Genomic DNA, 14361 nt, shown 5'->3' on the forward strand with positions numbered 1-14361 from the left:
ACTCCTTTCCTTCCCATTGTCCATATGTTATATTTTTACATTGTACAAGACAGCACTTAAGAGGAACAGCCTTTGATTGGGAAGCTGCGTCATTGGTGGTCTTCAATGGAGATGAGAAGGAAAAGCATGGCTTGGGTGGGATATTAGCCATCCAATTGAGCACCGCAAACAAAAAAAACGAAAGGTAAACAGAAAAACAAAGAAAATTAACACACAAGGATACATGAAACTGGTTAAGGCGTGGCAGCAAAATAAGGTTGACCTTTCACAAGTATTATTGTTTATTTCCAGAATAAACCTTCTTGTATTAGTAATAATGAATGAATAGATAATTCTTATTGTATGTGAATATTTCAAATCCTTACAGAAATACCCCCTAAATAAAATTCAAAAACACATATGCTTGATTCAAGATTTACAGCTCTGCTTCTATAGTTTGTATTACATCTTAAACCAATCTTGGTAAATCCTTGCATATCCTTTTATTAGTATGATAGCATGGATGATCGTGATAGTATGATAGCACGGATGATAGTACTGTGAGTGCGTAAGGCAGGGATGAGAGGCAGAGTATAGTGATGGGGTCACACGGATGATAGTACTGTGAGTGCGTAAGGCAGGGATGAGAGGCAGAGTATAGTGAGGGGGCCACAGCTACTGGGGTAATCAAAGTCTACATCAAAAGGTGAAATGTGAGAAATAGCCTTAAACCCTATCTTTTTTTACCCAATCCGCCTGTAAAACAATAGTTTACCTGACAATCGTACACAGGATGACCCCTCCAGCACATAACATCCAGGATGTAATAGGTCCGGGTAACTTCGCAGAAAATGCAGTCAAGGATAGTGTAATCTATCAATAGAAATCATGTTAGCATGGCCACAATAGTGCATTCCACTCACATTGAGTCTCTTCCTTTTTTATATATTGTTTTTAGATACAGCAGGCCATCTACACATCACATTATGACTAAAGTTTGTAACACAATTATTCAGATACACAATGTCATATTTAAAAAATGATACAGTACAGCAAAGAAAGTACTTCATTCCATTTGCATACAGTATCATTGTAAAATACATATAGGAAATTAAAATTAGACCTTGGATTTGTGACCCATGGCTCCTACCCAACCACATTGATCACCAACGCCTCCTTGAAAACTTCTGCTAATGCCCTCACAACTCCCTAATCAACAATATTTCAACCCTATAACAAACTGCAAGCTCAGATAGCCAGTTTATAGGTGATCTTGACCTTCAACTGTTTCTAGTCAGTACAACTCATGTCAATTGGACCAATGGGATTGACATTTCCATTTTAGTTATCATAAATAACAAGGCCATTGCCCACAAGCCTATCAGTGTGCTTCCTTCCAAGTACAGGCTTCAGGATCAACTATCTAGCCTTGAAGTTTGTTAAGAGCACAAACAGCTAGAGACAGTTCCCAAGACGCCCACAATACAGGCTTATAACGTTTCGGACCCAGTTTTATATACAATGAAACTTGCAAATTTCCAATAGGAAAAAGATATCTCAACAATGCCAACAGCCACTGTTCCAAATCTTATAATAATTGTATTTAACAGACTAAATTTAGATTTCACCTTCATGCATTCCCTCAAATAAGAGATTATTTTCAAATAGGACTTATGACTCTCCTAAACCTTGGCATGCGTTTCCCTTAGACCTCTTAACAAATACTCACTAATAAGAGTCACAGTTTTCACTGGCTGGTTTATACAAGACATCATCGCTGGTGGCTCTTACTAAATTCATTACAGTAGTCACTTGCTATTGAATTTACACTGTCACCATTCAGACTTGCCAGATAATGCAAGCTTCCATCTCTACTCAAGCAGTAATTTACTTTTGGCCCAAATCAAGCTGAAGCAAATCAGCTACGGAAGCCCAGAGCAGCTCAAGGTGGCTCTTCTAACATTTCTTCTCAAAATGATCAAAATCTGTCTCTGAGTTCACAATCTTTGTGTAGGCACGAATTCTTCGCAGCCCATAAAGCAAGTAATCTGAATCCCTGACAGGAAAGCACCAACAGTCCTCGCCAAATCTTTGAAGCATATTGTTGCTAATTTGCACAGTTCACAGGAGCATATAGAAGACTGTATTGCTGTTGCTTGTGAAAGCAAACGTGCTTTATCAAAACTACAAGCGATTAAGCTTTCTAGGGTTAAAAAAGCACACAACCAATCTTTTACCTGCTTGTATGATTTGGTGGCTATCTATGTGTGTTTTTACCATGCCTGTTGCTTTAGGCACATTGGCTACATTCACACTTATACCCGTTGTATGTGTAGAGTCTATTTAAAATCTTCACACAATCTGGTTGCATAATAGGTTAGAAAAATTTGAGACAAAGGCAGCATAACCACCATCTAACCTGCCTGAGGTACAGGTTCTAGTATCAGAGAGTTAGGCGCAAATAAGTGTCGCTTGAACAATCTCCGAAGCCCTTTGCTGTGTTATGTTGCTATTCTCGCATATTGCATTAGTAAGTCACAGCAATTGTGATCTGAGGAGGTCATGTGTGTTAATGGTTTCATGTTGCTGTTTGGGTTACTTATTCATATTGTATAATGTATAATTGTATAATATATTGTATAAGGAGCAGGATGTTATTTTCATATTTTGTATTATCAATTCACGGTGACTGTGGTGGATCTTATTGGGAGTTTATAAAATCATCAATAGGGATGAAATGTTGAGATGTGTATTATGAGGCACTTGACATAATCCGCCAGATGCCTTCAATATAATACAGCAATGGGTGAATAGGGCATCCTGGGAACTTGAGTTTTATGATATAAGCCTTTGCGTTAACACAAGCTTTCTGCTGCCTTTCAGTCTAGACTTATATTCCTTTTTGTATTTATGTTACAGCCTTTCTCGTAAATTCACACTGTTCGAATTGGGGGGAGGAGAATTTATATTGGTTGCTGTATGTGTTAAATAGAAAAATCACATACAACTGTTCGTTTTTTTTCTTTTCAGAGTTCCCCTTAGAAATTAGTAAGAGCTGCGTTTTAAGACATGCCCGGGCTTGCACGTCACAGGGGCAATGTATCGTCGCGATTACGCGCTCGTGAAGGTGGCAAATAAACTGTGTGTCTGAAGTCTGTTCTACTTGCTTTGTGTTTTTCGTGGAACGAAGATACTGTAGTTGAGGTGACAGGTACAGATTCGGGTGAGGGATGATGTGAATGAAATAAGACTTGAATGTGAGGTATGTGGGGTTAAAAGTTAATGGCCTGTTGCATACAGGTCTTTATCATTAACAACAGTGGGCTCGTGGAGTTTATGACTGCAACGGTGATGTTGAAAATTCACCTTAGTATCGTATTTTGGGGTCCGATAGTTTAAATGCAATGTATAAATACTGGCCTCACCTACTGAGAAGCAATGTTAAAACACCAACGCAGTCTTGCTTCCTACATAACTAGTGCCGTGGCAAGAACTCTGCTTATTGATATATGAATGTTTGGGAATGATATTTACCGTTTTGAGAATTTCAAGGGGGCTGTAAATGACGAGGATTCAATGAGTATTAGTATGATATTACTGCATAAATGCTTTGCAATTAGTGCTATAGCGAGCGCTCTGCCTTTTGTTGTATTAATATTTAGGAATGGCATTTACTGTTTTGTGAACACCTAGGGGATGCCAATAATTAATGAGGTAAGGATGTAAGTTCTATGGCAAATGCTTCACAATTAGTGTTGAAGTGAGAGCTCTGCCTTTGTTGTACTATTGTTTAGGAAAACAATCTACCCCTTTGCGAAAAGCGAGGGGGGCCGCCAATAAATAATGATGTAATAATGAATTTACTTGTACGGCATTACTGGGGTAAGGGGACGAATATATGTGAATATGGTTGGATGACTCCCACTATGTCATTGTTACATTATGCAAGACGGATGATCTCCCAAGGTCTACACAGTAGGAAGCTGGCCTGGTGTGTGGTAAGCACCTATGGTGTTATCACATTATACCATGTCCAGGTATCCCCTATTAGTGATGTGTAGACAGTGTCTAGGAACCCAGGGCTCGCTACAGGTAGCTGTGGATGAGTACCCAAGACTTATCAAGGAGACATGCAAAGCTTATGCAATACCACTACAGTCACACAGCACTTACGCACATGAAAGAACCACACAGTGTTACAAAAATAAAGGTACTTTATTATGGTAACACAAATACTAATAATATAGGCAATGCTCCACTAGAAGGTGAGTAAACACTATTATATACACATTAGAAGTCAGTGATTAGCATAGAAAGCAACAGCAAATAGTAAAACAATAGAAATAGTGAAGGTCCCAGGGGAAGACCAAACCATATACTAAATAATTGGAATGTGAAAGTCAGTCCCCCACCCAAGGAAGTGGAATCTGTAGAGGGGAACTGGAAGTACAAGGAACTCCAAAAGATAAGTACCAGGGTGCCCCCAGCGACCAGGAGGGAACATGTAAGTACCTGGTTTTTCCCCAAACCCACAGGTAAACTTTGGAAAGGGACTGTGCAAGAGCTAAGAAAGACTGGAAGAAACCAAAGGTGGATCCTCACAGAAGAGGACCTGCAAAAAACAGGGGACCAAGTCCAGTTCAAGTTGGAGTGTCCGGTTGGGGCAGGAGCCACTACCCACCCTTCTGGAGATGCAGCACCAAGTCGTCGATGGAGACAAGGAGTCAGCTGTGCAGCATTGGAGCAGGAGAAGAGCTCCAGAAGTGATGCAGGCAATGTCCCAAGACAGATGAACAGTTGCAGTCAGTGGTGTTGGAAAACCACCAACAAGCCTTGGTAAAGGCAAAAGTCAAGGGTGAAGAGTTGCAGAGCTGCCAGGTACCAGCGGGACTCAACCCAGGAACGTAAGTCCCAGGTGACCCTCAGGAGTGAGGAAAGTCAGAAGATGAGAATGCAGCCCCCACAGGAAACTCACAGTCAGCAGGAACAGGAGTCGCAGTGAGACTCACTCAGCACACCTGGAGAGGAGTACCACGTTGCTGGAGCAGCAGGCAGGAGACTGTGCTTTGCAGGAAAGAGTGCTGTTGGCCAGGGCTACAAGGAACCTGAAGATTCCGTAGAGGAGGAAAAAAGAAGCCTTGGTACCTGCAAGAGTCGCGGTGTTCAAGGGTACTGTCCTCCAAGTACAGGCAAGGGCTTACCATCTCCCAAGTTGGATAGCTGGTAGAGAGGACCAAGGGACCACTCCAGACCACCACCTGTGATGCAGGATCCATGCAGTTCCGGAGGAGAGAGGATCCACACAGCCGGTCATTGTTGAAGTTGGTGCCTGCGGATGCAGGGGAGTGACTCCTTCACTCCAAGGGAGATTCCTTCTTGTTTCTTGTGCAGGCTAAAGACTCGTCCCTCTCAGAGGATGCACAGCCAGGAAAATGTTGCAGTTGCTGGAAGGAGCCGGAGAAACAATGTTGCAGAGCAGAGTTGTCGCTGGAGTTGCAGACTGTCGGTTCCTGGAGAGTCCAGTTGCAGTCCCGGTGGCCAGAAGATGAAGTAAACAATGCAGAGGAGTCCTGCTGTAATCTTGCACGTCGAATCTGAAGACCCATCCTGGAGACCCTAAATAGCCCAGGAATGGGAACTGGTCACCTAGCAGGGTGACCACCTATCAGGAGGGGGCTGTGACTTCACCTGCCTGACCTGGCCACTCAGATGCTCCCAGGGGCCGCAGCCTACCTTGGTTTCAAGATGGTAGAATCAAGAGGCCGAAAACAAACGAGAGGGCTAATATATCGGGAGTATTTAGAGAATGACTGGTCCTGTGTACGGTATTCCCATCAAACTTAAAAAAAAGCCAAGGGTACACAGTTGCAAACAATGGGTTCTGTACAGGTTCTTAAAGTAAACAAATGGATCCTATGAATCTACTTGATTTAGAACAAGAGCCCTCACTCACCAAATGGTGACACGCTTCATCATCTGGCTTTTGCTCCTCGTCAGGCCGGCACTGCAATGCCTGACGGGCCCCTCGTGGGGGCTCTTTGCCAGAGATCTTTTGGATATAGAAATGCCGGTTGGTGAGTGTAGGAATATGGGACTGGTATATGAGTGTGTGAAGATAAAAATGACTAGTCGTCTATAATGAAAATGTCACTTACCCAGTGTACATCTGTTCGTGGCATCAGTCGCTGAGATTCACATGGTATGCATGAGCTCGCCATCTGGTGTTGGGTCGGAGTGTTACAAGTTGTTTTTCTTCGAAGAAGTGTTTTCGAGTCACGGGACCGAGTGACTCCTCCTTCTGTGCTCATTGCGCATGGGCGTCGACTCCATCTTCGATTGTTTTCCCCGCAGAGGGTGAGGTAGGAGTTGTACTATAGTAATAGTGCCCGCGCAATGAAAAATGTAAGTATGTACCTATTAAAGGATTAAATAATATATATACAAATGTACAAAATTGAAGGTAACTTCTGAACTGCTACAGGCTTCCGGGGAGGTGGGTGGGTCCATGTGAATCTCAGCGACTGATGCCACGAACAGATGTACACTGGGTAAGTGACATTTTCAGTTCGATGGCATCTGTCGCTGTAGATACACATGGTATGCATAGACTAGTAAGCAGTTAGTTCCCCATAAGCGGTGGTTTAGCCTGTAGGAGTAGAAGTTGTCTGAAATAGAGTTCTTAATACAGCTTGACCTACTGTAGCTTGTTGTGCGGATAGCACATCTATACAGTAGTGTTTGGTGAATGTGTGAGGCGTAGACCAAGTGGCTGCCTTACATATTTCCTGCATTGGGATGTTTCCTAAAAAGGCCATTGAAGCACCTTTTTTCCTTGTTGAATGTGCCCTGGGAGTAATGGGCAGTTGTCTTTTTGCTTTAAGGTAGCAGATTTGGATGCATTTAACTATCCATCTGGCTATACCTTGTTTTGATATTGGGTTACCTGCATGAGGTTTTTGGAATGCAATAAATAGCTGCTTAGTTTTTCTGATGTTTTTTGTTCTGTCAATGTAGTACATTAATGCTCTTTTGACATCTAATGTATGTAGTGCTCTTTCAGCCACAGAATCTGGCTGTGGGAAAAAAACTGGTAGTTCTACCGTTTGATTTAGATGGAATGGTGAAATAACTTTTGGTAAAAATTTTGGATTAGGTCGTAGGACGACCTTATTTCTATGTATTTGTATAAAAGGCTCTTGTGTTGTGAACGCTTGAATTTCACTTACTCTTCTTAGAGATGTAATGGCGATGAGAAAGGCAACTTTCCAGGTTAGGAATTGTATTCCGCAAGAGTGCATGGGTTCGAAAGGTGGGCCCATGAGTCTTGTTAGAACCACGTTTAGGTTCCATGAAGGAACAGGTGGTGTTCTTGGTGGTATAATTCTTTTAAGCCCTTCTATGAATGCTTTGATAACTGGTATCCTATACAAGGAAGTTGAATAGGTAGTTTGCAGGTATGCAGATATTGCTGCAAGGTGTATTTTAATAGAAGAGAAGGCTAGCTTTGCTTTTTGTAAATGGAGCAAGTAATTTACTATATGTTTTGGAGTTGCGTCTAGTGGTTGTATCTGATTATGATGGCAGTACCAAACAAATCTTTTCCACTTACTTGCGTAGCAGTGTCTAGTGGATGGCCTTCTGGCCTGCTTTATGACTTCCATACACTCTTGGCTAAGTTGTAAGTGTCCGAATTCTAGGATTTCAGGAGCCAGATTGCTGGATTCAGCGATGCTGGGTCCGGGTGTCTGATCTGTTGGTTGTGTTGCGTTAACAGATCTGGTTTGTTGGGCAGTTTGATGTGTGGTACTACAGACAGATCTAGCAGTGTTGTGTACCAGGGTTGTCTTGCCCACGTTGGTGCTATTAAAATGAGTTTGAGTTTGTTTTGACTCAATTTGTTTACTAGGTAAGGAAGGAGAGGGAGAGGAGGAAAAGCGTAAGCAAATATTCCTGACCAGTTCATCCATAGGGCATTGCCTTGGGATTGCTTGTGTGGGTATCTGGACGCGAAGCTTTGGCATTTTGCGTTCTCTTTTGTTGCAAATAAGTCTATTTGTGGTGTTCCCCAGAGTGTGAAGTAGGTGTTCAGAATCTGTGGGTGGATTTCCCATTCGTGGACTTGCTGGTGATCTCGAGAGAGATTGTCTGCCAGCTGATTCTGGATCCCCGGAATAAACTGTGCTATTAGACCAATTTGATGGTGGATTGCCCACTTCCATATTTTTTGAGCTAACAAGCTTAACTGCGTTGAATGTGTTCCTCCTTGTTTGTTTAGATAATACATCGTTGTCATGTTGTCTGTTTTGACAAGGATGTATTTGTGGGTTATGATTGGTTGGAAAGCTTTTAGTGCTTGAAAAACTGCTAATAATTCTAGATGATTTATATGCAGTTTTGTTTGATGCATGTTCCATTGTCCTCTTATGTTGTGTTGATTGAGATGTGCTCCCCACCCTGTCATGGAAGCATCTGTTGTTATTACGTACTGTGGCACTGGGTCTTGGAAAGGCCGCCCTATGTTTAAATTTATACTGTTCCACCATAGAAGCGAGAGGTAAGTTTGGCGGTCTAGCAACACCAGATCTAGAAGGTGACCCTGTGCTTGAGACCACTGTGAGGCTAGGCACTGTTGTAAGGGCCTCATGTGCAGTCTCGCGTTTGGGACAATGGCTATGCATGAGGACATCATGCCTAGGAGCTGTAGTATTGTTCTTGCTTGTATTGTTTGGTTTGGAGACATGTGTTGAATGACTCTGTTGAAATTTTGGATCCTTTGTGGAGTTGGCGTTGCTACTCCTTTTGTCGTGTCTATTATGGCTCCTAGATATTGCTGTACTTTGCTTGGCAGAATGTTTGATTTTGCAAAGTTGACGGTGAACCCTAGTTTGTAGAGGGTTTGTATGACTTGATTTGTGTGGTTTGAGCATTGTGTGAGCGAACTGGTTTTGATTAGCCAGTCGTCTAGATACGGGAACACATGTATTTGCTGCCTTCTGATGTGTGCAGCGACTACTGCTAGGCATTTTGTGAATACTCTTGGAGCGGTTGTTAAACCAAATGGCAATACTTTGAATTGGTAATGTATTCCTTTGAATACAAACCTTAGATATTTCCTGTGTGATTGATGTATTGGTATATGGAAATATGCGTCTTTGAGGTCTAGGGTTGTCATGTAGTTGTGTTTTTTGAGCAATGGTAACACTTCTTGTAGTGTGACCATGTGAAAGTGGTCTGATTTGATGAATGTGTTTACTACTCTGAGGTCTAGAATTGGTCTCAGTGTTTCGTCCTTTTTTGGTATCAAGAAGTACAGTGAATAAACTCCTGTGTTTATTTGTGTGCTTGGTACTAATTCTATTGCATTTTTTTGCAGTAGTGCTTGAACTTCTATCTCTAGAAGCTGTGAATGGTATTTTGATAAATTTTGAGATTTTGGTGGTATGTCTGGAGGGAATTGCAGGAATTCTATGCAATAACCATGTTGGATAATTGCTAGGACCCATGTGTCTGTAGTTATTTTGTCCCATGCTTCGTAATATTGACGTATCCTCCCCCCCACTGGTGTTGTGTGGGAGGGGTGAGTGACGTGTGAGTCACTGCTTGTTGGTAGTGGTTTTGGGGCTTTGAAATCTTCCTCTATTCCTAGGGAATTGCCCCCCTCTATACTGGCCCCGAAAACCTCCCCTGTACTGTCCCTGGTAGGTGGGCGGTGCAGACTGTGAGGTGCTAGCTTGTGTGGCCTGACCCCGAAACCCTCCTCTAAAAGGTGTTTTGCGGAAGGTGTTATAAGATCCTCTGCTCTGCGGGGAGTAGAGTGCGCCCATGGCCTTGGCAGTGTCAGTGTCCTTCTTGAGCTTTTCTATGGCTGGGTCGACCTCCGGACCGAACAGAAGTTTTTCGTTTACTGGCATGTTAAGCACTGCCTGCTGAATTTCTGGCTTGAATCCAGACGTTCTGAGCCATGCGTGCCTACGGATGGTAACCGACGTATTAATGGTCCTTGTGGCCGTGTCTGCTGCATCCATGGAGGAGCGTATTTGATTGTTTGAAATGTTTTGACCCTCCTCAACAACCTGTTTTGCTCTTTTTTGCAGATCTTTTGGGAGATGTTCAATGAGATGCTGCATCTCATCCCAGTGGGCTCTGTCGTATCGCGCTAGCAGCGCTTGTGAATTTGCGATGCGCCACTGGTTTGCTGCTTGGACAGCAACCCTCTTCCCGGCTGCATCGAACTTCCTGCTTTCTTTATCTGGGGGAGGTGCATCCCCAGAAGTGTGTGAATTTGCCCGTTTTCTGGCAGCCCCTACCACCACAGAATCTGGTGGCAGCTGAGAGGTGATGAATACAGGGTCCGTAGGAGGTGCCTTATACTTTTTGTCCACCCTAGGCGTCACTGCCCTACTTTTAACTGGCTCCTTGAAAATGTCCTTTGCATGGCGTAGCATGCCTGGGAGCATCGGCAGGCTTTGGTAGGAGCTGTGGGTTGAAGAGAGGGTGTTAAATAAAAAATCATCCTCTACTTGTTCCGAGTGTAGTTCCACATTATGGAATAGTGCTGCCCTAGCCACCACTTGTGAGTAGGCTGTGCTGTCTTCCGGTGGTGATGGCCTAGTTGGGTATGTGTCTGGGCTGTTATCAGACACTGGTGCGTCGTACAAGTCCCACGCATCCTGATCTTGGTCATCGTGGCTCATGGCGGTGTGAGCTGGCGAATGTGACGGGGTGTAAGTTGGCGAAGCCGGAGTTACAGGTGGAGGCGAGGGAGGAGGTGTTACCTTTTGTGCTGTTTGTTGCTGAGGAGTAAACTGAAGCGTTCTCTTTCGTTTGACAGGTGGAAGGGTACTGATCTTCCCAGTCCCCTGCTGAATAAAGATACGCTTTTGCGTGTGATCCACGTCAGTGGATTGCAGTTCTTGTTCAAATCTATGTTTCTTCATTTGTGAAGACATAGAATGCTCTTCAGTATAGGAGCCTGAAACAGGGTCTGATGTCGCTTTTTTCGGCTCCGAAAACCCTGTTGATTGTTTTTTCGGCTCCGAGGTAACCTTCCTCTTTTTCTGTGCCGAAAATTCTTGGCCTCTATGGTCTTCGGCGCCCCTGTCTCGGCGTCGATCCGTGTCGACACCGAACTCTCGGTGTCGATGCTTCTGTTTAGCACTCTCTCGGTCCCGAGGAGGCTGCGTGCCGGTGTCTCGACCGAAGTCGGACGATCTCGACACTGAATGGGCCTTTTTCGGTGCCGATTGTTGGTCACCGAGAATTTGGGTGGAGCCATGGCCGGTTGGCAGTGGCGTCCCCTGGGCCTTCTTTCCTTTTTTAAGTTCTGATCTCGACGTCTTACTCACAGTTTTTGTAGAGTCTAGCTCGTCGGAGTCTGAATCCTGGATGGAAAAGGATTCCTCCTGTTCCTCTTCTGTCTCGAACTGTCGACGCTCCTTTGGCGTGGACGCCATCTGCAGTCTTCTCGCTCGACGGTCGCGCAGAGTTTTTCGGGACCGGAACGCCCGACAGGCCTCACAGGATTCTTCGCTGTGCTCGGGTGACAGGCACAGGTTACAGACCGAGTGTAGGTCCGTATAAGGATATTTGTTGTGGCATTCGGGGCAGAATCGAAACGGGGTCCGTTCCATCGGCGTTGTTCTCCACGCGGTCGGGCCGACTAGGCCCCGACGGGGTGCCGAAATCTACCCCGAAGGGTACCGAAGCGCTTCGATGTTAAACGCGTCGTCGTATGTGTCTATCTCGAACCGGATCGCAACGATACCGTCGAAAATCTTCCGTTTTCAGCTATCTTTCCGTTCCGAAACCCGGAGCGACAGGAACACGTCCGAACCCGATGGCGGAAAGAAAACAATCGAAGATGGAGTCGACGCCCATGCGCAATGAGCACAGAAGGAGGAGTCACTAGGTCCCGTGACTCGAAAACACTTCTTCGAAGAAAAACAACTTGTAACACTCCGACCCAACACCAGATGGCGAGCTCATGCATACCATGTGTATCTACAGCGACAGATGCCATCGAACAAATCATTTTTTAATCAAACATCGACCCCAAAATTATGGTACAGTCAACAGTCCTTAGGTTCAGGGAAAGTGAAGAGTGAGTACAGCAATCACTATACTGCTCCTACAACGGTCAACATGTTTCTCGCGAATAATGTCATTTAAGATCAGTGCGATTCGTCAGGCCCAAAACGTACCTAATCCACATGTTATAACCAATTAGGAATCTACTCATGTCACAGGAACCCTCCTTGTATTAAAGGATGGGCCCCATCGGGATAACGACGAGCATCAGTATTCCAAGCTGGTATAATTAACCCGCGCTCCTAGACCACCAGGTGGTCACCACCTACCCCTGCTCCGCGTTCCCGGGAAAAGTGAATCAAGAGGCCACCCGGAGGAGATCTGGGCACCAACCTAGGGTGGTGATGGACAGGGGAGTGAATACTCCCCTTTCCATTGTCCAGTTTCATGCCAGAGCAGGGGTCCCTTGACTGGTGCAAACCAGTTTATGCAAGCAGGGCACCAAATGTGCCCTTCAAAGCACATCTGCGACTTGGGAAGGCTACCCCTCCCAAGCCATGTAACACCTATTTTAAAAGGGAGGGAGTGTTGCCTCCCTCTCCCAAAGGAAATCCTTTGTTCTACCTTCCTCTGCTTGAGCTGGTCAAGCAGCAGGAGGGCAGAAACCTGTCTGAAGGGTGGCAGCAGCCCGGGTTGCCCGGAAAACCCCAGAAGACTGGTAGGAGCAATGCTCGGGGTCCTTTAAGGAGCCCCCAGAGTGCATGGCATTATACGACCAATACTGGCAACAGTATTGGGGTATGATTCTGACATGTTTGATACCAAACATGCCCAGGTTCGGAGTTACCATTATGTAGCCGGATACAGGTACTATGTGACCTGTGTCCAGTACACGGGTAAAATGGCTTCCCCACACATACGAAGTCCAGGAAAATGGAACTGGAGTTCGTAGGGGCACCTCTGCTCATGCAGGGGTGCCTTCACACACAGGTACCTGCGCCCTTCCCTCTGGGCTAGGAGGGCCTGCCATAGGGGTGACTTACAATGACCTGGTGCAGTGACCTGTAGTGAAAGGGAGCATGCACCTTTTCACACAAGTTGCAATGGCAGGCCTGCAGACACATTTGCATGGGCTCCCATGGGTGGCACAATACACGCTGCAGCTCATGGGGAACCCCTGGTGCCCCAATGCCCTGGGTACCTAAGTACCATATACTAAGGACTTGCATGGGGGCACCAGTATGAAAATTGTAGGGTGTGCGAAGTTCTAAGCAACCACATTTAGAGGTGAGAGCACAATCACTGGAGTCCTGGTTAGCAGGATACAAGTGAACACAGTTGAATCACACTGACAGCAGGCAATAAGTGGGGGTAACCATGGCCAAAAGAGGGTACTTTCCAACATACACAATGTGAATGACTGAGGTTAAAGGGAGCGCTTGACTGAAGCAACAATTAAGATGGCTTATAGTGCTAGCACAGGGCCTGTATTGGTGTGGGGCCTTTACCAAGTCCATTGTATGTTTACGACGGTATTTGGTGGAGGGTGATGTTCTTTTTGTATGGAGATCCAAAACATTACGTACAAGTGCAGGTCAATTACTATAATATTTTATTCTCCTTAAGTGTCTTTAGTGGGGTGAAATTCCCCCATCTGGACTTTAGAGAGATTACTAGCTCTCATCTTGACTTAACTGTTAATTAGCCTGTCAGACTGGATTATGGTGTGATACTACTCATGATCATATATTGAGAGGTAAGTTGTGTACCTTAAACATGTTTTTTATCCCAACAACAGCAAAGGGCTTTGGTATCTCAAAGTGAAATTAATTACAAATAATATTTTTTGTCTCCTTGCAGGGACATTATTTTCCTCTATCTCCTTTTCTTGTGTTTAGCTAGTGTACTTTCTCTTTATCTTGAAATTAGGAGGATCAGAGTAAATGCTCGGGCCTGAAATGCTGACATGGATTTTGTTTCCCCATTTAATTTTGTTTGCCAATTCCTTCGCTGGGAGAACCGAGTGGTTTTAAAATTACAATTCATTAGTATAATTTTCATGCATCTTCCTTCTTTATGAATGATTAAGGAACCAATTACAAGTGGAGACTTGTGGGATCAAACTGGATAAAAAATGTTTTGGTTACATTAATGGAACTTTTATTCTTGTATTTTTAATGGTTTTAATGGTTGAAGGGTTGGTTTTGGGACTGAGTATTTTACAAATGACACACGTTATGTATACAGATGATGTTTTTAATGTATTGTTTCTATTTATATTGAGGACCTGACCTGACTTGGGAAACAGGGTCAAGACTGATTTGCATATGGCTGGGTCCAAACTGGAATGGCATG

At 44.4% G+C, this 14361-nt stretch overlaps 1 protein-coding gene across 2 annotated transcripts in view; it reads right to left on the reverse strand.

Moving 5' to 3' along the window:
* The window catches only part of SNUPN (snurportin 1), a 124211-nt gene that overhangs the window by 41241 nt on the left and 68609 nt on the right, over positions 1–14361 (reverse strand). For both annotated transcript variants that reach the window (XM_069222173.1, XM_069222174.1), the window contains exon 6: positions 755–852. In XM_069222173.1, coding sequence (XP_069078274.1) covers positions 755–852 — 98 coding nt within the window. The remainder of the gene's footprint in view (positions 1–754; positions 853–14361) is intronic.

Source organism: Pleurodeles waltl, chromosome 3_1, assembly GCF_031143425.1.
Source record: "Pleurodeles waltl isolate 20211129_DDA chromosome 3_1, aPleWal1.hap1.20221129, whole genome shotgun sequence".
In the NCBI taxonomy this organism is placed as follows: domain Eukaryota; kingdom Metazoa; phylum Chordata; class Amphibia; order Caudata; family Salamandridae; genus Pleurodeles; species Pleurodeles waltl.